Source organism: Eurytemora carolleeae, unplaced genomic scaffold, assembly GCF_000591075.1.
Source record: "Eurytemora carolleeae unplaced genomic scaffold, Eaff_2.0 scaffold960, whole genome shotgun sequence".
In the NCBI taxonomy this organism is placed as follows: Eukaryota; Metazoa; Arthropoda; class Copepoda; order Calanoida; family Temoridae; genus Eurytemora; species Eurytemora carolleeae.
In genome coordinates, this window is record NW_019396855.1 from 2724 (window position 1) to 25233 (window position 22510).

The 22510-nt window shown below is 30.3% G+C and overlaps 1 protein-coding gene across 1 annotated transcript; it reads left to right on the forward strand.

Moving 5' to 3' along the window:
• Nucleotides 1-5609: 5609 nt before the first annotated feature.
• On the forward strand, nt 5610-20928 carry LOC111709430 (transient receptor potential cation channel protein painless). The gene is made up of 29 exons (XM_023483091.1): nt 5610-5787; nt 6110-6168; nt 6643-6690; nt 6745-6799; nt 7243-7344; nt 7538-7613; nt 7977-8041; nt 8764-8840; nt 9332-9403; nt 9730-9861; nt 10344-10407; nt 10927-11037; nt 11240-11379; nt 12342-12504; nt 12585-12683; nt 13160-13292; nt 14081-14157; nt 14405-14543; nt 15048-15167; nt 15552-15702; nt 16952-17050; nt 17468-17589; nt 17721-17829; nt 18250-18357; nt 18546-18651; nt 19246-19330; nt 20007-20116; nt 20214-20298; nt 20360-20928. The coding sequence occupies exons 1-29, from the start codon at nt 5701-5703 to the stop codon at nt 20485-20487; spliced, it is 2922 nt and encodes a 973-aa protein (XP_023338859.1). The 5' UTR covers nt 5610-5700; the 3' UTR covers nt 20488-20928.
• The last annotated feature ends 1582 nt before the right edge of the window (nt 20929-22510 follow it).

Here is a 22510-nt window from a genome sequence, read left to right on the forward strand (position 1 = left end):
AATCATCCCTTTCAAGCAAAATTAATGTGGGTTTATATGGCCTTGCATGGGTGTGAAAAGGTTCGCACTACCATCAGAGAACAGTACTTAGGTTTAGAAATTCGCGCAATTAATTATGTATTAAAAGGGTATAAATTAAAAATTTAGAAACATTACTTTTCAAATTCCACCAGACTTACACATTTTCCAGGATTGAATCAAGGACATTAGAATAAAAGTTTTTAGAATTAGTCAAATTGCTCGAGTTGGTCTCAACTGATGTTCGAATCATACGGAAAACATCAGGGTTTTTTAAGTTTACAGGAAAAAAATAAGCGTTGTTCTAAAGTACAATTGATGATTTCGTTAAAAATTATTATAAAATCATAAAAAAAGAATGTACAATATTGTATTCGCTGAGACCGGTGAATTGACGCAAGTTACACCGGTGCTATTCGAGAAATTATAAACATCTGGGTTAAAAACCAACAACAATTCCTATTCAACACCACTGTATTACAAGATGCGAAATCTAAAACTCTTATTTGGGTGTGGTTTAATGAGGTTGTGATCCTCTTAGGATGGTTGGGCCTCTGACAGCTGATTTTATCAGTCTTCTGTTCTCAGATGTGTAAAACATTCTAGCAGAGTGTAATCCCCAGTTCAACTAGTTCCGGCATAGCGTGTACACTACATTATAGATAGTATACATATATATATATATGTATATACATCAAACATACAAACAACTTATACATAAACGTACATTACATTTAAATTCAACTAAACACATAATCATGTTATTTACACTCTCCAAAGTTATGGTTTTCTAAGTTTCTCTTATTTATCTAAATAATAGAGCTCTTCGCTCATACTAAGTATATAACCAAAACAAAATAACAAAATATATATATGCATATATCTTTATATGTTCGCTTTAGATAGTCAAACGACTGGACCAAATTGGCTGACATTTTTTAGGAAACCCGTAGGTAACCCGGGGGTTACATAAGCAAAAAAGGATTTGGAAATTTTTGAAATTCCACAGGCAACGCTGGGCACGTTAGCTAAAATCGTAATTTAATACCAAGTTTGGAATGGCGGCGGTCGAGTAATTCTATGACTATAAAAAAATACAAACCTGGGCACCGCTGCGTTCCAAAACAAGTCATACATGATATGTATACACATAACACATGTCATATGTACATCCTTCTTATGTACATTGTACATGCATGGGTACGAGCATGCGAATAAAATTGTTCTACAAATCTCTCCAAATAAGATAAGAATATTTTGAATTTTGTTGTTCTGGGGTTAGCTTGAAGGATGAATACAAATAAAATCAACAATAAATTCATGAATTTGAATAAGGGTCATATTAGAAAAGAATTTTAAATTTTTTTAACGCTTTTTTTACATTTTCTTTCTGATTAAAAAACATATCTGTCGGAAGTGTATTGTGTGTATAAGTAATTGAGCGTTATTGTGAATTGTTAAAATTTTGTTGGCATTAAAACAAGCACTTTTAAATTACAGAGTATCTATCAAAAATTGCAATTTAACCAGATGGATCATGTCACAAATCAATATCAGCTCAGGACAAAATCGTGCAAAAGTCAAGACATAAACGTGACACTTTCAATTTTCGTATCTCAAAGTTTGGTCGTGCTGTATCTAAATTAACCAAAGAACTTTTTAAGTTGGCATTGTTTTACAAAGACCTGCTTAATTCTTTACTTACACGGGTATTATCCTTGCATGATCCGAACCTGTACTAGGGTTTTTGGTCTATACGAGTGTAATGAATATACATATTCGTACTTTTTTTGGAAATATCTTATGATTTTCATGATATGAATTTGTACTACCCCAGCCAAGTGTAAAGTTAAAACCATAGAGAAGAGAATATATATTAGAGGGGAATTTACTAGAAAAAAGTGTAAAACGACCATTTTGTTGTACTGTTTCCATACTGCAGGTGTACTTCACATATTTGCGCTATATAACCTTTTGGGCCCTGGAATATCATTTTATAGAAAATCTAAAATTCTGCATATAATTTGTGAACATTTACATGATTTGTACACTTTTAACTTCCTTTCAGGCTGAAAGGGACTGAAAAAATTCATACCGAGAGATTCTTTAAATTCCCCTCTAATATATATTCTATTCTCTATGGTTAAAACTGCAAGTTAAATGTATATACAACTAACTATAAAAACATATAAAGCTCTTTCTTTCCCTTTTACACAATTTTCTTACCCTTCTTAATTTACAATAAATTTTCTAGTTCATTAAATTCCTAAACTTACAATTCCCCTTTTTCTAATTCTTTTTGACTTTACAAGCAATATGTGCTTTATTTTCAGAGCTAATTAAAATTTTTCCCCAAGCTTTAAAGTTTATTTTATCCCCTTGAGTTTAGTATAACAAAAAAAGATTTAGTTTAAATTATTTCAAACACAATTTTTATTTTTGTTGATAATTTTCCAATGTTAGATATTATATTTCGTGATCTAAAGAGCAATATTGAACGAGCTCATGTTTTCCATCAATAATTGAAATATTATCAATTGAAAGGGTAACTGATTTTTAGGAACCTTTAATCAAATATGATCAGAAAAAAAGTATTATGCTATCATTTTTTATTCTAAGGGACAGTAAACGTAATATTGCATGCCCCTCCATTGTCTAGCTTAAAAACGACGTTATCTACCTTAATTTTGATCAGATGAAGGTTTCGAGAATATCATTGTGAATCGTACATTCCCCCCACAATGATATTGAAACAAAAACATTAATTTTATAAACCCTAAAAAATAAAGAAAAATTAACTTGTATTAACCATTGAATTAGCTTTTATACTAAATTTTGTTTATACAGTTTTGTATTTGTTTATTTTAAACACATGAAATAACAAAAACTTAGCCTTAGTGCAGTAAATTTATGTTTATAGCAATCTTTTTAAAATCAGAATACATTAAATGTATTTCCGTTCGTTAATGATTTTAAAATTAAATGTTCTTTCTTTCGTAACGGACTCTTCGTTAATTTTTAAAAAACTTATTGTTCATTAACGTAAAGTTACCCAGCCCTATTTTCACCTAACAAACCTGAGCAGAGGAAATGCTTGAAAAGAATAGTTTATTTAACTATGAGTTGACAGAGATACATTCTAAAGATAACAGTGGTGTCAATATGTGTGAACACAGAAATAGTTTGTGCACGTATAGATGACATTACAACGTATGTATACAAATATAGAGAAGGAGTGTTTAGCCCCCCCCCCCCCTCCTGGTCCCCATCCCCAAGTATTAAAAATTATCATTTCAGACAAAATCTTATATAAAACTAGGAACTAGGAAACTCCTTTTCACCTCGTATAGGGGATCAACCATTATCTCCAACTTATTTAGACTTTTGGATTAATTTAAAGTCTCTTTGATATCTTGTGGTGGTCATACCATGAAGGAATAAATAAAATATAAGAATCAAGAATTATCTTCAAAATTAAAAGTTCCCTGATTGGATATCGAGATCAAGCTATCAAAGATACTCCACATGTTTCTATGTCCGATCATAATTCATGAAACCCTTGACCGATTTGCCTCAAATTTAGATTGGATAACTCGGTAGACTCTTGGGAATGTTCTCTGCTAGGTTTTAAAAGTATAGTGGGTCGAATTTTTATTTCTAGGCAAAGCTGGGTTTCCAAGCTAGTGTACTTAAATGTTCTTATATATAAAAATTGTTACCTTTCAATTTGTGTATGAATTTGGGGGTTAAAAGGAAAACGAGAAGAAGTATAAGGCCGAAAAATTTGTTTTTAAAAATGGATGAAATATTTCTAATCTGACTTATAAGTATCTTTCTTGGGACTCACTTTATTTGCACGAATCTAGTTGTAAAATGTGCATTCTATCTATACAATAGCGTGTCTATATGTTTATTGTTGTGAAATAACAATGGAAACATTATCCCGACTATTAAGTTCTAAAACATACTTCCTGTCTTCTCATATTTTCATTCTTAGATGAAAAATAGTTCGGTTCCGTATAGAAGAAAGGATAAATACGACCTTTAGAAGATAAATAGAACTTTAGTAGCTAATCAAGAGATACGTCTCGTATGCGTATGTACACTAGAAAACACTTATACTACAAGATGATGCATGTTCGAGAATTAAACAAAACAAAGAAAAAAAATGAAAAATGCAATACTAAGAATACTATGATGTGTATCTGCTATTGCCAGCGTGGGAAAAGATTAAAACAAGTTTTACTCCCAACCACACCTCTTTACATATACCTGTAAATATAGGACAATTTTATATCAAAATAATTGTTTAAAATTTGTCTAAATAAAATACATAAAAAGTTGTGATATAGGTTCTTAATATGCCTAAGTTAAAAGATTGTCTAATATCTAGATATGTAAATATTTATATTACTATAGCTAGCTAAATAACTATTTATCTATCTAACAACTTAGTCAATATCTACTGCACAACTCACCATTAAAAAATGCACTATGGTTTAGAAACCCCAACTGCATGCAGTTGCACTTTAACGTTTAAGTTGTAACCAAAGCTCTGTTCATTAATATATATATATATATCTATATATATAAATATATTTACTTCAACTAAACAAGGGCAAAGTATAATTAGAAATATACTTGTGAAAAAATAATATCTATCTAATATCTACTTTTTTACTCTACAGAGGTTTGGCGTGTCTATCAGTGTCAATACACGTTTCCAATTAAATATGCAAAACTGGTAAGCTTAAATATTAATACTTAGGGGACTTTTTAAAGGGAACAGCCCCCCCCCCCTAAACCTGACACGGCCATTTGATGGGAAAAACGGGTCGATCATAATCTTTAATAATTTTTTCCCTTTCAAGTGGTGTCTAATTCTTATTATTTTTGAAATGATAACTGTTATGCTCTATTCGAAATAAAAAAAAAACTTACTACTGAGTTTTTATCTTATATATAGAGTATAAGTAATACGAGTAAGTAATAAAAATTACTCATCAAATAATGTTTAAACGTTTTAAAACATTTAGTGAACGTACAATACTTGAAAAGCACAACAAAATTCATTATCATTTAACCTTAATATTTTATAAGAATTTAAAATGAGTACTGCTACTGATTTGAACCTATATATGGTTAGTGTACTTTATGCTCGATTCAATATCATTCAAGTCTTAACAACCTTACCGTTCCCCACGTAGAGCCCTTACTATAAAAAGAAATAATTAATTTATTAGTTTGTAATTATGAATAACCCAACGCGACGTACATTTAGTGACAATTGTAATCTTTACGTCAATATATTTAAACAACTTTCGGCAAAACATAACAATTCAACTACGTTAAACATTCTTTCATATATAAAATCTTTTTATTTAAATGTTGAATTTTTTTTGTCGTGTTCCGGAAAGCCATGATACCTTATGAGCAGTCTTAAAACACCCTTCCCTACCACTCACACACATTAGTTTATAGAGCAGTGCCTTGCAGGCTTTCTAACTATACTTATAACTGAATATATTTTTTTAAATCTAAAATTTAGCAAAATATGTATTATTTATTTATTATCGAAACTTAAATAGTATTAAAATATATCTTATCTCTTACAAAGTTTCAGAAAAATGTCTAGTTAGAATAATCTAGGGTTTTGAACTATTAAATGGATTGCACACTGTAATGTCTGGTATTGAACTTGAACCACTTTTAAAAATGAAACCAAAGAATCCGATGCAACGTGTTCAGAGTTGTGTTGGGGATCCGCAGGTTATTAAATATATAGACAAAATATAATTGATCAACAGAAAAGCTAAATATTATCGACAGGGCCAAAATTGAGAGGGGGGAATCGATTACCCTTACCTGTAAATACAAAGGGTAGGGGCCAGGGGGGAGGTGGAATATTCTTTGTATTCGTATAATGATAAAAAAAATCTATATAATAAAAAGGATCATCAAAATCAATGTAAAATAAAATGACTAGTTTAAATAACAATTTTTTAAAAAAATCGTTCTGCAGTAGTTACGGCCCTTGTTATCGATGTTGAAATTGATTTGAAAAATGTCTTTGAATGAATACTATCTTTAGGAAGAAGCTTTATCTGCATATGAAAGCAAGGACTATAAAACATTTGTTGATTGTGTCAGGTACTGGTTTATCTTCCAAACCTACCTTCCTACCTTCCGACCTTCCTACCTCCCTACCTTCCTACCTTCCTAACTACCTTCTTACCTTCCTACCTTCCTACCTTCCTACCTTCCTATAACCTTCCTACCTTCTTACCTTCCTACCTTCCTACCTTCCTACCTTCCTATAACCTTCCTACCTTCCTACCTTCCTACCTTCCTACCTTCCTACCTTCCTACCTTCCTACTTTCCTACCTTCCTACCTTCCTACCTTCTTACCTTCCTTCCTTCCTACCTTCCTACCTTCCTACCTTCCTACCTGCATCAGTGTCTAACTTCATTCATTCTTCTCAATCTCAACTTTCTGCTATCTTCCATTCCATATACCTAACAGCTTTCCCTACAAACTAATTTTTAAACTCCTACTTTTCTTCTCACCTTACTCCTACTACTCCTACCCTAAGACCCATATGGCCACACTTTGAATATTTTAGTGAGGAAGGCTTTGATCCAAACAAAGAGTATGGAGAGGATATCCCAAAGTAAGTGAATTTTGTTTAAAAAATTTGATACTTTTTAATGTTAGTTTGATTTAGAACTTTGTCTCATCTTATTCTGGATGAAGCAGAGGGAAGAGATATCTTTTTGCTGGTAAATCGTTTAAAAACTTAAAGGAATTAAATTGAGTATTAGGTTTCATCTAGATATATTCATTATTTTTTATTTATTTCTCTTAAGGAATCTTTAAAAATCCACTTATCTTTAAGCTCATATTTAGATCTAGATCAGGTCAAAGCTAGTCTAAACAAACATTTTGGCCCATTCGATTCAAAAGTGTAACTCGTGTCAATGTACATATAATTTACTCCAATCTAGTCATTTGGAAAATGTAAATGTTATGCGAAATGAATAGAGCAGATTTATTTCGTTGCAATATTAGAAATTCAAAACATTTTGTTCTTCTTAATATGTAATAGTTATTCAGTAAAAAGTCATGATTGAAAACTTGTAAAATTTTAATCTGATCTGAAATTTACTGTAATTTGACGTGATATTATGAATCCTGGTCAAACTAATAACATGCTATCACCCAGGCGCTCCTTAAAAATGGTGGACGGACAGATTTGAGAAACAAAACACTAGAAACAATACCGTTTCACGAAGCAATCAGGAAAAAAGATCCAGCACTTTTAAAGGTATTAAAGTAAAATATAGTTTGCATTCATAATCTTATTTGTTGCATTGGCAATGCAAGTGTAAGAATACAGTCATAGTTGTTGGTTTGTAAAAATTTGCAAAAGTTCAAAAACTTTTCCGGAAATAAAATATTATTTTTTAGTTCTAAAAATATATGTATAATGTTTGTATTATTATAATAATACGGTACAGGTTTCTCTGCTTGGGGTGCAAAATGTAAACATACAAGACGGGGAAGGAAGTACTGCCCTGCATGTGGCTACTGAAGGTATATTTCCTTTATAACTGTTAGGAATAAAAATCAGGTTAAACTAAAATAAAACTGAAAGCTCTGAACACGTTTCCCTATTTTTTTGCTCTTTTCTTGAATTCCCAATTTCTGTAGGGTTTTCTCAAATCAAACCATTTCTTATTTGTATATTAGTACAATATTGAGCTCAATAATGAAAATTTTTCGGAGATGTCAAAAATGATGTTTTGCTAAAGCATATCTCCTTTTTGTATACCACCCCCCCCCCCCCCTGCTCTCAAACACTTGATTTTAATAGAAATCCCAAAAATGGATAAATAAATTTAGACGTTCTTTAAAACGTGTTTAAATAACATTTTTTTTCAACCTCAACATATTTAGAATTACAAAACGCTGATGAATCTGAGCTAGACAATCTACTAGAGATTATTTCAATTCTAATACAGGTAGTATAGCTGCAGGTGTCAGGTATTCATGTGTTATTTGAAAGAAAAAAATCTAATAAAAATTATTTCAATTTATAACAGATATGTCTTACTTTATGAAAGATAGTATCAGGGTGGCCAAAACTTTTGAGAAAAATCCTTACAAAAATTTGTACTTTTTCAGAAAAAAAAATCCGTACAATCCGTACATAAAAATCCTAACAATCCGTACATTTTTTAAAAAATTCGTAATCCTTACATTTAAGGAAAAATCCGTACAATCTGATGGAAAAAAAAATTAAAAATTTTATTTTTTAAAAAAACATCCAAATTGAAAAAAATTAAAAATTAAAAAAATCTATTAGTCATTTCTATTATAATATTCAATGTTCGTATGAGAGCAAAGCAAAAAAAGCACGGTAAAAATCCTGAAAATCCGTGCAAATTGAAACATTTTTCGTACAATCCGTACATTTTGGCCACCTTGTCTAAGTATTGATACAGAAAAGCTACAGGATTAAACTAAAAACTAGTCAAATATTAAAAAATAAAATAGATACATGATTAAATTAAGATTTCGACTGATACTAGTTGTTTATTTATATAACGTTATTTTATTACCTAATTGTGGTTATCGAATGCTAAAATAAATTTCAAAAAATAATTCTTGTGTTTATCTCGTAATATTAACTATAAAGCACAGATATCCATTTTCACCAATTGTCAGAAGCATTTTCTTACAGGTTCCTGGTATTGATTTGAATCATGAAGACCTGAAAGGAAAATGTACACCTCTTTACTATGCAGCTGCTGCGGCTAGGGACCATCTATATTATGATTAACTATTATAAGCCACTCTGAATGAATTTTCTGATATAAATCATTACTCATTTATTGAGTAAAATTTTATTATTACATTTTTTAACCCAATATTTATTTCACACTTGGACAGATTTTTAACGAAATGCTATTTCCTTATCTTTTTATACTAAATATGTGTTTTAAAATGAGCTTATCATTTTTGTTTAAAAGAAGAACCCAAAGAATATTTTTTTTTCATTTTTGCTTTTCACAGTATTACTTCTGTTATTACAAAAGAAAGGTTTTCGTCTTAAGTCGTATTTCCTAATGAAGCTTAAAGAGAGAGAGAGTAGGATATTTGATATTTAAAAAATATATATATTTTTTTAGCTAAGCAGGGTCAAAATTTTAAATTTTCGGCCTACCTATGTGATGCATCAGGTTGAAAAATCAAGAAACATTTTATTTAATACTCTTTAGAAAATTCTGATAAATATTTTGGTTTCCTAGTGAGAAAGCCGTCGACCTTCTACTCTGCTACGGGGCAAATTCAGAAATTGAAATGATTCAAGAAGTTTTCAAGTGAGTTTTTTTATTTTAACAATTATTGGGGAAATTAGTTTCAAAACGGTTTTATGGCCCATTTCTAAGATATGGACACAAATTTAAAGAATTGAATATAAAGATGATTTATTTTCCAGCATTTAAACACATTTTAAATTAAATCTATATTGTAAGAAATAAATAAAATTAATATTTAAATTTGCCTATGCCGTAATGATATTATAGTTATCAATTATAATCAAATATTTAAAATTTCAAAGTTTAAAGAATATCCAATTTCTTTATCATTCATATGAAATACTTGTTTAGTACATGATGTTATCATTAACACTAACATAACTTAGAGAAAACCTGCCAGATTTTAATATCTCGAACTACAAGACAGCTAGAACTGGTCGACCACTTAAAAATGTACTTTTTAACCTCATTGAGCTAGCAGACAACTTGGAAGGGTTTGCAAATTTTACATACAACAGGTAAAGAAAATAATACAAAAAATACGTGATTTAAGAGAGAAAAAGTTTACAACAAATTTTGGGAGCAAGTACTATTACGTGTGCAGGATTGAATATCAGATCAGGGCAGTGGCTTAACTATGAAGCATTAAGCACATGATCTTAAAATCTGAAATTTGTCACATTGGATATCGAAATAAATGGCTTTTTCTTCATGGTAAAAGTGGGATCGAAAAGTTAAGATTGAACAAATTTACAACTCATATTTTGATATTTGCTCCGATCTTTTGTCTTTATTTATGAAAATAATAATGTTAAAATTGTGTGTGATTTTTAATACATTTATCTCTGCAACCCAATGTTGTAAGTTTTAACATTTCAAAAAATATGAATTCTATTAGATCAAATAATCTTAGTTTGAAATGTCAAAGGTTTACACCATTAGGTTGATAAGATATAGGGATTAGGAATTTTTAATTTGTTACAAAATATCAATTTCTTAGGGATGGAATTGATTGGAACTCAGATAATGGACAGTTTACACTTCTTCAATATGCGGCAGAGCAGGTAAGAGCAAATATGCCATATGGGAGTGAATTTAATGAATTTGAACTGCCACGTGCGCGCTGGTTTAAATTTAAATCATCGATTCAAATACTTCCTTAATCTTTAACTTTAAATCGGCGGTTACTTAAATCAATTTCTTTGAACCTGTCTGCACGGCAGTTGGTTAGTTCAGCAACACGTGGCACAAATTCAGCATTTGCTTCTCAGAAAAATTGTGTTCATAGATTTTAAAGTAACTGAAATTCTAAAATTCTATTGGATGTACTCAACTTTTTTTAAGTATTGAAATTATACAAAATAAACCAACAAACGTACGTAGGGATAAAATATATTGGGTTTTAAAGTTGTATATCCATTTGTTCGTACCTTTTTTTCTAATCTTTGAGAGTAAAATTAACTTATAACGTATATTTAACCATTCATTTCATATTGCATCTTTTTTGAAAGAAAATGAAAAGTGCGGGAAATAAAAACAGTTTGAATAAAAACGTTTAGTAATAACCATATTTTGAAACCAAGGGTCGAGCAAAGATCTGTGGCTACCTTCTGGAAAACGGAGCTGACCCAAACCTGACCGGCAGCAATGATACTCCCCCTTGGATACTAGCAGCACATAGTGGATATTATAAGGTTCACTGTGCTAACATTCATTATTTTAACTGTACAATTCAAACATTTTAACAATTAAAAAAAGGTAAAATTTCTAAGGTTAAAATTTTAACTTTTCATCAATTTGATTTTCCGTAATTAATTTCTAAATATTTGTAAATCTTTAGAAAATTTTAGTTTTCTCCGCAGAAACTACTTGGTGCCAAAAATGCTTAACTTTCAGGTCCTCCAGGTGTTTTTTGAAAAATTGACGGATCGTGAGATAAGAATGGCAATGATTACAACAGATCAACATCATGGACAACGGACTATTCTCCATGAAGTTGTTAGACAGCATTCTCCTAAACTAGACAATCCTTACAGGAACCCGAATACCATTCAGATGATTAAGAATTGTACATACTACATTTGTTAATAAGGCTGATTTCAATCTTTATTAAACGTATTTAGCCTGACGTCTGGTATATGTGACCAGTTTTCTATTTCCTTGTTGTGATACAAAACTATAACATTTAAAACGTTTTTGGAAAGCCCTTGGGCGCACGTCAATAATCTGCAAAAAAATGGCAAATTTGTCAAAATGAAAATTTTAAAAAAATATTGTGCAAATTGCAACAAATTATACATTTTTGAAAAGCACTTGACCCAGCATATTCAAATGGGCGAATATTTGCGAAATTTTTAAAAAGGAAATGTGTATTAAAGAAAAACTAAAAATTCCCTGTAAAGGCATCTTTGCAAAAGACTGTGCAAAATTTCTTTGAAAAAATTGTGCAATCTGCTTGCAATCTGCTGCTTGCTTTCCATAGAGCTATAAAATGTTGAAATCCAGTGACTGGAAGTAGGTCTAAATGTAGTCTTAATCTGGTGTAGGTAAAATACGTCATTTAGGCAGTATGCCTGAGGACTCAGGCAGTAGGTATAAAATCCCATCTTTTAATGTTAAGATAGGGAAATGTGTTAGTTAGAAAAGTCAGAAAATTTGAGCTTACTAGCTCAAATGCTCGTTGAGTTATAAGAAAAAAAAATAAGGGGGGGGTTCAAATTAACCCCCATTGGCCCCCAGACCAAATAGAGTTAAACAACAAAATCATGCATTTCTACAAGACATATTAGCTAACCCAAACAATCTCAAATTCCGGTGACAAACTTATCCTTGCTAACCAAGAACCATTAACACTAGGATATCGCCTTTCATTCGATTTAATTATTCAAATTTTACACAAAATAAAGCATTTTTATTTTCAACACAGTAAAGCTGAAAACTGAATTATTTATGTTTTTGTCTATCCCATTTGTAATCTATTCCAATGTTGCGGGTTCAGGGATACAAATATTGACTATGAGGAGTGTCTCAAGGTTCTATTTGAGGACCGGAAGAATATGCGAGGAAAAGCCAAGTACTCTAAGTATACTGAGAGAATTATAAATTTTCGAGACTTGCATGGAGAAACTGCTCTTCACTATGCTACTCAGCAACCAAACCAGGTAAAGAAATGTCTAGTTTAAAAAAAAATAGTTTACTTTTTTAAGTTTTTGATTTTTTTTTCAATGTTTGTTTTCTCTAGGCCATTATAAAACTTCTGCTCAAGCATGGAGCTAATATGGGAGTAAAGAACAAGGAGGAAAAACCACCCGTTAACAAGATTCTGCCATCTACTCTTCAGGTTTCAGTTTTAAAGAAAGAAAAAAAGCATTTCTTCCCCCACATTGTTCTTTAATAAAAAGCTGACGAGCCATAAGTTGAATAAAAATTTGTCAACGAAAAAGATTCCCTTGAATTTTTACTTAATTGTAAAAAAACAGTTGCATGTGAAAAGGTGGAATTTTTTAAACAGGCAGTTTTAAGCATATACGTTTAAAATTGTTTGGATCTGGTTAAATAAAATCTTTTCAATTATTCAGTATCAAATATCGAAAGTACTTCACACATTTGTTTTGTACTTAATAACGTTGTTCAGTGTTAAGTTTTGTTAAAAAATACTTTACATATAATATACTTAATTCTTATACAATGGTTGTCATAATATGCTTTAACACTTTGAATTTGATCAGTGCATGAGCTTCAGTAATGTAAATGCCCTTGATCTGAAATATTATCATCTGTTGTTATAATGCAGACTGAAAGATTCAATGTGTTTAGGAGTTTCTTGATGAATGTGTTGCGTCCCAAGGTATAATCACGGATGATGATCTTCGTCTAACGTTTGATTACAACTTCCTAGCACCTCCTCTCCTGGACAAGGAAGTTTTACTTAATTTTGAAACCAAAAGAGGTATTCCTTACTTTCTAGCATAAACAGATAAGATAGCCTTCCATATTTATATAACTGTACATACTATAAAAAAATATGTATACTGAAACCCACGTGAAACTAAAGAATTGTATGTGGGATTGAAATCTCGCATATTTTCAATCATAATTCCTCTCTTTGAAGAGTTATTGAGAAGGACAAAGACATTTTAAATCTAAATATAAATTTAGCTTGTCTGTCCGTTTGTCTGTTTGTTTGTATCCAATAAACGTCAAAACAAACAAACAGACGACTAAACCGATCAGGCCCAAATTTTGTGTGGGACCTCACGTGGCCTCAGGGAAGGCCAATCAGGCTTTAAATATGTAATCTAAAAATATTTTTATCTTAAATTATCGGAAAATGCGCAAAAATAAATATGATGAAACACGCAAATTTTGAAAAAAAAAAATTTTACACTGTACAATGAGAAGATGCTCACAAATAAAATTACAATTAAAAGTTTAATAAGAAGATGGGCGCAAAGTGCCTTAAAAGCCTAGTTTATAATAAATATGGAAGCAGAAATTTGTAATTCTCATACTTGTGCGTAAAATCAGGAGCTATAAGGTTACAAAAACGTGTCCGTAATATCGCATTAATTTGAAATTCTCCCTCCAGCCAGTTTGCAGTACAGCAGAACACTAACATCCTTTCATATTTTCTAAAACCGTGTACATTTATGTTTAGTTGAATATCGTGCAAAGTTAAAATAACTTCAAAAATATCAAAACCAATTCCAACAATAGCAAGAATGACTTTTTACATAGATGTAGAGGGAAGTGCTGTAGGTGATACGCATCCCAGACCAGAAACTGAAGCTTTATGGTACCTCAGCGAATCTAAGGTTTACTATTAAACCATTAATAATTTAATAGCTGCAGATATCTTTAATACGTGTAACGAAATAAATATTTAGAAATACAGTACCTCCAGGGGTTTTTAGTTTACCTCAGTTTACATAGTTAAAAAGGCATGAGGCTTTAAAAAAACTAATATTTTTTAACTTAGTTGATTCCGTCTTATATAAGTAACCAAAAAACACATTGTAATCATGGAAAGAACAAGGATTTCCTTATTTTATCTGATTTTAGGATCATCGAGGGTTGTTAAAGCATCCTGTGATTTCAAGTTTTCTACTGATGAAATGGCAGAGAATTCGCACTTTCTACATTATCTCTCTTCTCATCTATTTTTTCTTTGTACTTTTCCTCACTTTACTTATACTACTTGGTAAGTAAAAGTTTTAAAAACATGTAAACTGTGTTTACCTTTATCTTTTTGGTTTATTTTAAAATATTTGGAGTTCCAGATTCATTAGATATACAGTGAAACCCTTAATAACGAATACGGAAGAATTTATCAAATGTCGTCTTGACAATTTTTCAATGAGTTTTATACTATATTACGTAAACTTCAGTATTTGCGAAAATAAATAAATAGCCATCAATATGCGGGAACAGTTTTAAAGAGTTCCATATAATCATTTAATTAAAAAACTAAATATCTACAACATTCCATTATCAGAAAGTGAAGAATACGACATTTGATGAATTCTTTCGATGTATTCTTTATTAACGGTTTCACTGTATAATGCTTGTAAAACGATGCAAAAGATTTTTCATAAAAACTTGCTTTATTCATTTTGACAAAATAAATTCTTGAATGAATATTTTTTGTGTGAATAATAATTGCAAAAATAAAAATTGTATTCTTTTCATTTTGAACATGTTTAAGAGTATGGTGGATGTAGTTTGTTCAGCTCCGTGTCGACCAATATTGAATCTGAAGTTAAAGAAGAACAAGAAGGACTTGATAAGGCCGATGAATCTTCTTCTTGTAGAGGAGACACAACAGGTATCTGTCAAATCAATGATCACAAAAAAGTTATAAATGATTTTTAGAGCAATAAAAACTTGCAAAATCTTACAAGGTTATTGAGGAAAATGTCCAATTAATCATAGACAAAATATCAATTTTGGTGAAAGATAACATAATGAAAATGTTCTTTAAATATTTGAGGTTAAATTTTAGGTACTGTTTTTCTGTACATACTTAAAACAAATTTTCTGTACATACTTAAAACAAAGCGATTCCACGACTTTTTTTTATAAAAATAACTACATTTTTACACACATTTTCAATGCATGAGTCCACTTTAATTATACTCTGCGAGTTTGCATGTTGTCCTTTGTTATTTGTAAAGAATAAACTCTGTTTATGAAACCTGTTATTTTTCAGTGTGGAAAGTTATCGTTGGTATTTTTCTCACTTTTCTGGCTATAATTGAGCTACTACAGATTGCAGTGTCAGTCAAGAGATATTTCGCTAGTTCTACCAACTATATTCAAGTAGCAATACTTGTCGGTGGAGCTATTCTTATTTTTGACAGGTATTCTCCCCAAATAATCCTTCTCGAAGACAAAATGATAACTCTTCCTCTTATGTTTAATTCTTTGAAATATGATTTAGATAAAAAACACAACAATGATTTCAAAAGATATTGAAAAAAACCAAGAGTACATAGGATGTTTATAAAAAATACTTAATAATTCGACCTTAAGTTAAAGCGTGTCCCCAAAAACATTAGAACTAACTGACAATTTTGCGATCGTCTTTGTGAATGATTTCAATTTAGTTTTGTAAAAACTGCCTTCCAAGGAAATCTGTAATCCGTTAATATTTTGCTACTATTTGTATTTGTATTTACTATTTTTATTTTCATGACTGCATGCTGTCGTACTTAGTAAAATGAGAAACTTCTTTAAGAAACGAAGTACAGTTTATACTATATAGTAATTGTTAATCTTGCAGAAATGTTTTAGACAAATCATTTAAAGTTCATCGTAAAAATAAACTCTAGCAGACATAACTTTATAATGACCATTGAAATTAGGTATATAAAACGTTAGTTCTTATTGTTTAATTAGTATTGATTTAGAATTCGTCACTATTGGTCACTACATTATGGATGGTCAATCGTTTTTTTTGTTTCGTTTTTTGATTGTTTTAAAAAACGATCGTTTCGTTTACGGAAAAAATTAACGTTATTAAAAACGACCCACCCGTTTTGAACGAATAATGATAGTTTTTTTTTAAAAAACAATCGCTTTTATAAAAACGATCAGCATCGTTTTTTCATACGATTGTTTTATAAAAAAAACAATCTTTTTGAAAAAAATGTTATTAATAAATATGTTAACGATCGTTAACGATGGGTCGTCTTTAACAATCGTTAACGAAGGGTTGTCGTTAATTGAACGAAGAACTTTATAAACTTTGAAAAAAACGATCGTTTTTGATAAAAATGACATGAAACTTTATAGAATGTCGTCTTACAACTGATAAGTGATAAGTACCGATGTAACTCAGGGCGGTATCCTCTCTCTTCCTCTCTTCGTTAACGATCGTTAGCGAAGGGTCATCATTAACGATCGTTTACGAAGGGACGTTTTTAACGATCGTTAACGAAACGATGAGCTTTATGAAAACTACCGTTTAAAAAAAAAAAAACTTTTTTAAAAACGATCGTTTTGGTTTTTTGTCGTCGTTTTCATAACGAAACGATCGTTTTAAAAAATAAAACGTTAACATCCCTAACTACATATCCCATGTTGCTTGGGACACTCTGTGATTTTTAGATCAATGTCTTGGGATGAACGACGCCATTTAGCTGCACTGCTGATTATCTTCTCTTGGTCTGAGTTTATTATATTAGTCGGACAACATCCTAGTCTGAGGTATAGGTTTTAACAATGATGGGAATAAAGTGGGGACATTTTATAAAAACCAGTAAAAGTTTTAAAAATGTAATCCTAAATATTGTGCACATTTTGTAGCTTCAAAAGTAACCGAAATATTACCAACTTAGTTTAGATTTAAAAATTTTAACATTAATTCAAAAATGTTTAAATGTCTAATGTTTCCTATTTTGAAATTCTGTAAAACCTTCGGTATTTGATAAATATTAAAAAATTTACAAATTATAGTTAAAACTAAATTTGTAGAGTTTACAAGTTAAACTTTTTAAAGTTTTGTGAAGTCTCTTAAAAGCCCAACATTGTAAAGGTAAAAAACGATCAAAGAGATGCTTAATCAACTTTTAAATATGTTATGGTTATTGGTGACGCAATTCAAATCAAGAAATTATTGTTTAGTACGAATGTGACGATGCTGTTTACTGTTGTAAGTACTTTCTTTAAGTTTCTTCTCTGGTATACAGCTTTCATTGTTGCATTCGCGTTCTCCTTCTATATCATGTTCCATACAGACCATAAAGGTAAAAAATACTTGACGATGATTTCATTTTAGTTAAAAAATTCTATGTTTAATGATTTTAAAGAAACATGATCTTAAATCTAGTAGATCTTTGAGGTCTCATTAATTCTAAACATTTACAATTTTGTGTAGATGGCGAGGTAAATCCTGAATACAAGTTTTTTGACGAAATTGGAACTTGTATCGTAAAAACATCAGCTATGTTTGTCGGAGAGCTTGAGTTCAGCGATATTCCGTTCAGGAAATCATTTAAACTCTGATTCTAAATTGTATTTAAACAAAAAAAGAACTAATCTTTGCAAAATATATCATGCACCTTTCATATTTGATGCTATCCCCATGACCATCAGGTTGCAAAGACTAAAGATTAGAAAATTTAACTCTGACTCAGAGGCGAGTTAACCTTTCTTTCTGAACCCTAAATTGTTATCTATTTATGTAAGATAGTAATCGGACGTTTCGATGTCCGATCATAACTCAGGAATCTGTACATCAAGTTGTCTCACATTTTAATTGGGGAGCTCGTTAAAATCACGTAAATGATTTTAGCTTGGTTATAAATAGAGTGGATTTACTTTTAGAGCAAACGTTTTTCATAAAAACTGGTTTCAAAAGCTAGTTTTAAATATTATTATGTAAATTGAGTTTACAAGTTTTACAGTGCCAATCCGATCAGCTACATCATATTCGTGGCATTCATATTCCTGATAGTTGTAGTCCTGATGAATCTATTAAATGGTTTGGCAGTTTCAGATACAGGATTGATTAGGTAAACCAATTAGATAAATTGAAATGTTAAGAACTGAATTTCATGTGATAATTCTAATTTAATAAAAAAATTATTTTTTCGTGGGCCTTGGAGAAATTCGAATTCCTAAAATATCTGAATGTGATTTCAAAATGTTTAAAGTTGTAACCGTTAATCTTTAAATGTCTATCTTCTTTATCATATTCTAGGGAGGAAGCTGAAGTGCTCAGCCTAAAGTCCCAGGTTGATATTATCTCCTATTGGGAATCAATTCTTCTCAACGATCCATACAATTTTCTCACCAGCTGGCCTAAGGTTACTTTTCTTTTAATTCTATTTGTGCATATCTATAAAGGTTTCTTGGACAGACAGGACAAAATGCAGAAGTTACGTGATTTTCCTGCATTGTCCCTTTTGGGTGTATTTAAATCAAATTGTTTTGAGATAGTTCACATTTATCAACAGCTTGGGAATAAAAAATACTATACAGGGAGAGAAAAAAAGAGATTAGTGTTATTTTTCACAACACAAAAATATAATATTGAAGGTTCATGTTAAAGGCAAATTATAGGGAGAATCTTCACAAAATCCTCCGAGTTTTGTGTGATTACTATTTGATCAACAGATTTTTAGAAACTTTGTAATAATATTGAATAAATAGTAAACCTCTTATGAAGGAAAAATATTTTTTTCACAAAAAAAGTTTCGCAAATTTATTTTTGTTCCAAACATTATTTTTGTATTTGGTCACTTTAACTTATTATTTTACTACCTAAAACATGATCCCTGCATTAAAGAAGTTTTAAAACAACGCTAATCCCGGCTTTTTTTACTCACTCTGTATTTACTAAAGAAAACCGTCATTTGCCAAGCTGATTAATCTCAATATATAATTTCAAATTTTTAAAGTTTTTGTCTGCTCTACCCTCCTGTTCTTGCTGCTTCTGGGTGAAGAGAATACCTTTGCTGGAAACCTTTCTAAGCAAAATAACAGGTTAAAAAAGTTTGTGGACCTATGTCGTTACTTTTTTGTTTTAAATTTTTGTATTATCATATTAATCTTTTTACTAGAGAAAGAACCATAAAACTGGAATAGAACGACGACGACTTTTAGACAAAAATTATTACTTTAAATAGTTCTTTAAACATTAAAAACTGTGATTGTGCAGTGTAAACAGACCCATTTCAATTTAGTAAGTTACTCGAAAAACTTGTTTACTTTCTAACAACATGAAATTCCCTAAAGTATTGCTTTAATATCGTCTTCCCATTCCACAGTTTTCTGGTATCTATCGTAAAAGTCATTTCTTTTGTTTAACACAAAATCTGGGGATTAAGCATTGATCTCCATAATATCTAGATCTACAGTTTCCTTTAGTTCCTGCAGGAATAACATGATAAGATTAAGCAATATTCTCTCGAATTTAAAAGATTTTACAGTTAATATTGAGATAAAGCTTCAAAAATCAATAACATTCTTCACCAAAATTCTAATTTACGAACAAAAAAGTGAAATTTAATTTAAAATCTTACTGTAGAATGTAGATGGATTATCAAACTTTTTTTACGGGCCTAAAGTTGTTTCAATGTATAATTTTTAATCTTGTCTGAATTATAATACTAAAGCTTAAAATCTTTTATTTTGTTGGATTTTACTTGTTTTTGTTTAGGTGGTGCTAGAATTCTTCTGTTCTATGAATGTCTACCAGATAAAAGTGCTACTTTTTATCCAAACAGTGGAAAAACAAACAGTTGTATTCCATACAGAAAAAGAATAAAAGTAAGAACTATTCTGAATTTTCGACTTGCATATTTGAATCAGTTCTGATAGTTTCAATTTTAAAAAAAAATCCATTTGAAAGATATTTGCTTATTAGGTTGTTCCCACTGGAAAAAATCCCGCCAGTACTCCGCTTCAAGTAAGAAAAGATGTTCTAGATGCCGCAAAAGCAATCATTCTAGGTATTTTCTAATTTTGTATAAATCAAAAGATCTTTTAAAATATATTTTTGTTTTTGTTTAGAGCGAGATAGAGAAGACAATGTTGACACTCAAATATTCGAAAAGTTGACATCTATGGAGCATAAATTAGAACTTTTATCACAAACATTGCAACTTGTACTTAATAATTCAAGCAAATTGCAAGCTTAAACAAACGTAAAGGGGCTGTAAGCAAAATTTCAAGTTACTCGCCTTGAAAAAAATGCTAATGCCCGATTTAAGCAAACGTACAATGTAAACTCAAAGCAGCTGACGCTACTGTATTCTTTGAAAATCCCAAATAAAAAATTATAATGTAATTATTTATTTTCTGCGACTTCTAGAGAGTGAATTTTTATATTTTTAATATAATAAAGCTTGCAAACAAAGTGTGAACCAAGGATAAGTCCTTAATTATCGTTCATGCACGAGTCAAAGGTTTCAGGGGTACTCTTGTGAGTCGGTCACGCCATTCTACAAACTTACATTCGATACGCCACTTGAAATTATGCCTATAGTCCGTTTAATGACTAAATCTATTCGTGAACTGTACATTTTTACATGTTAATGTATTTTATTAAATTATTTGAAAAATAAATTATAATCTAAATAGCTTCTTTTACAATATTACTGCCATAAATATTAATAAATGTAAATGAAGAACATTTTTCAAAAAGTTACTTTTACTTTGCAGTCTGAATGAAATAAAGTGCATGGTTTTGGGCCCCTATAGATTTTAGACTATCCATATGATTAAAAATGATATTAAATGATACACACACTACTGAAAATGGACCATCAGATTTCAATTCAAAACATCTGAACTCTTTCTTTTGAATATATTATTACGCATTCTTCTGAGTTATAATCTCAATTTTCAGAAAGTGCCACCTAGGGAATTTTCCTCAAATACATTTTTAAGATATCTCAGAAATCAAGTGCATTTAAATGTCTAAAATACTAAGTAAATTTCGTTTAAAGACTTTAATATGCTTCTTCTCTGGATATTTGCGATGTTTTTGTTATCTGTTAATGGCAGAGTCCACAAATGAACAGTCATAATAGATATGTAGTAAAAAATCTTTTTGATGTGATTTTTAAGGTTACTTAAAAAACCTTTTTAGACAATACTTAAACAGTCATACAGTTCACTTATGGCTATGATTTGTTTTTAGTCTTTAAAATGCACTTGATTTCTACAATATATTAAAAATGGATTTACTCAAAATTCCCTAGATGGCATTGCCTGAAAATGAGATTATAAGACAGAAGACTGCATAATAAAATATTCCAAAGAAACAGTTTAGGTGTTTTGAATTGAAGCCTGATTGCCCATTTTCAGCAGTGTGTGTATAGTTTGGGCTTATCATATAAGCTGTGAACTGCATTAACAACTCTTTTTAGCGGGTCCAGTGTTTCCAGGTATGGAGCGTGGCTAGAACTTAGTCTTTGTAATCATGGCAATGAAAATATTTTCTTTAACCCCACTGTGCCATGCATTTTTACATGAAGGATGCGACTTTGAGCTTATTCAACAATCCGTCCTGTGTAGTGTATAGTTTATTCATAGCTCTTGTACCAATGTATTACCCATCGTGACTAGATTCAAATTTTTTTATTTGGTAAGCGCATTTTTAATTAACAACGTGGTTTATCAATTGCGATCCCCGGTAATTAATAAAATATGCAATGAGAGAGTCGGGACACTCTCTGTATAAAAATGTTCGCTGTTTATTCGATAAAAAATAACACTTTTTTAACAATTTATTTTCTTAAAATTTATTCATAAATCATAAATACAAAACTGTCCACAAATTTTTAAAGAAAGCAACTGTTTAAAAGTGAGAACACACTGTTATTTTAAAACAATAAGAATAAGACATGGATTGATGTGACAGAAGCATCAATTGTTTATAATCAATAGCTAATCCTCTTATTAACTTTTAATTTAACATGTACACAAAAATGAGCTATGGCCAATGCACACAAAAATTAACGATTTCTAAATAGTTTTTTTTTCCTGAGCTAACGATTGTTTTGAACGAACTTTAGACAAAAAAACTAACGTTTTTTTACTGAACAAACGATTTTATTGAACGAACGAACGACGAAAGAACGAATTGAAGAAAAGCCAAATTCTATCTCTTATACGCTAATCCTTTATAATAGAGTCATAAATAAGAATCAGTAAATT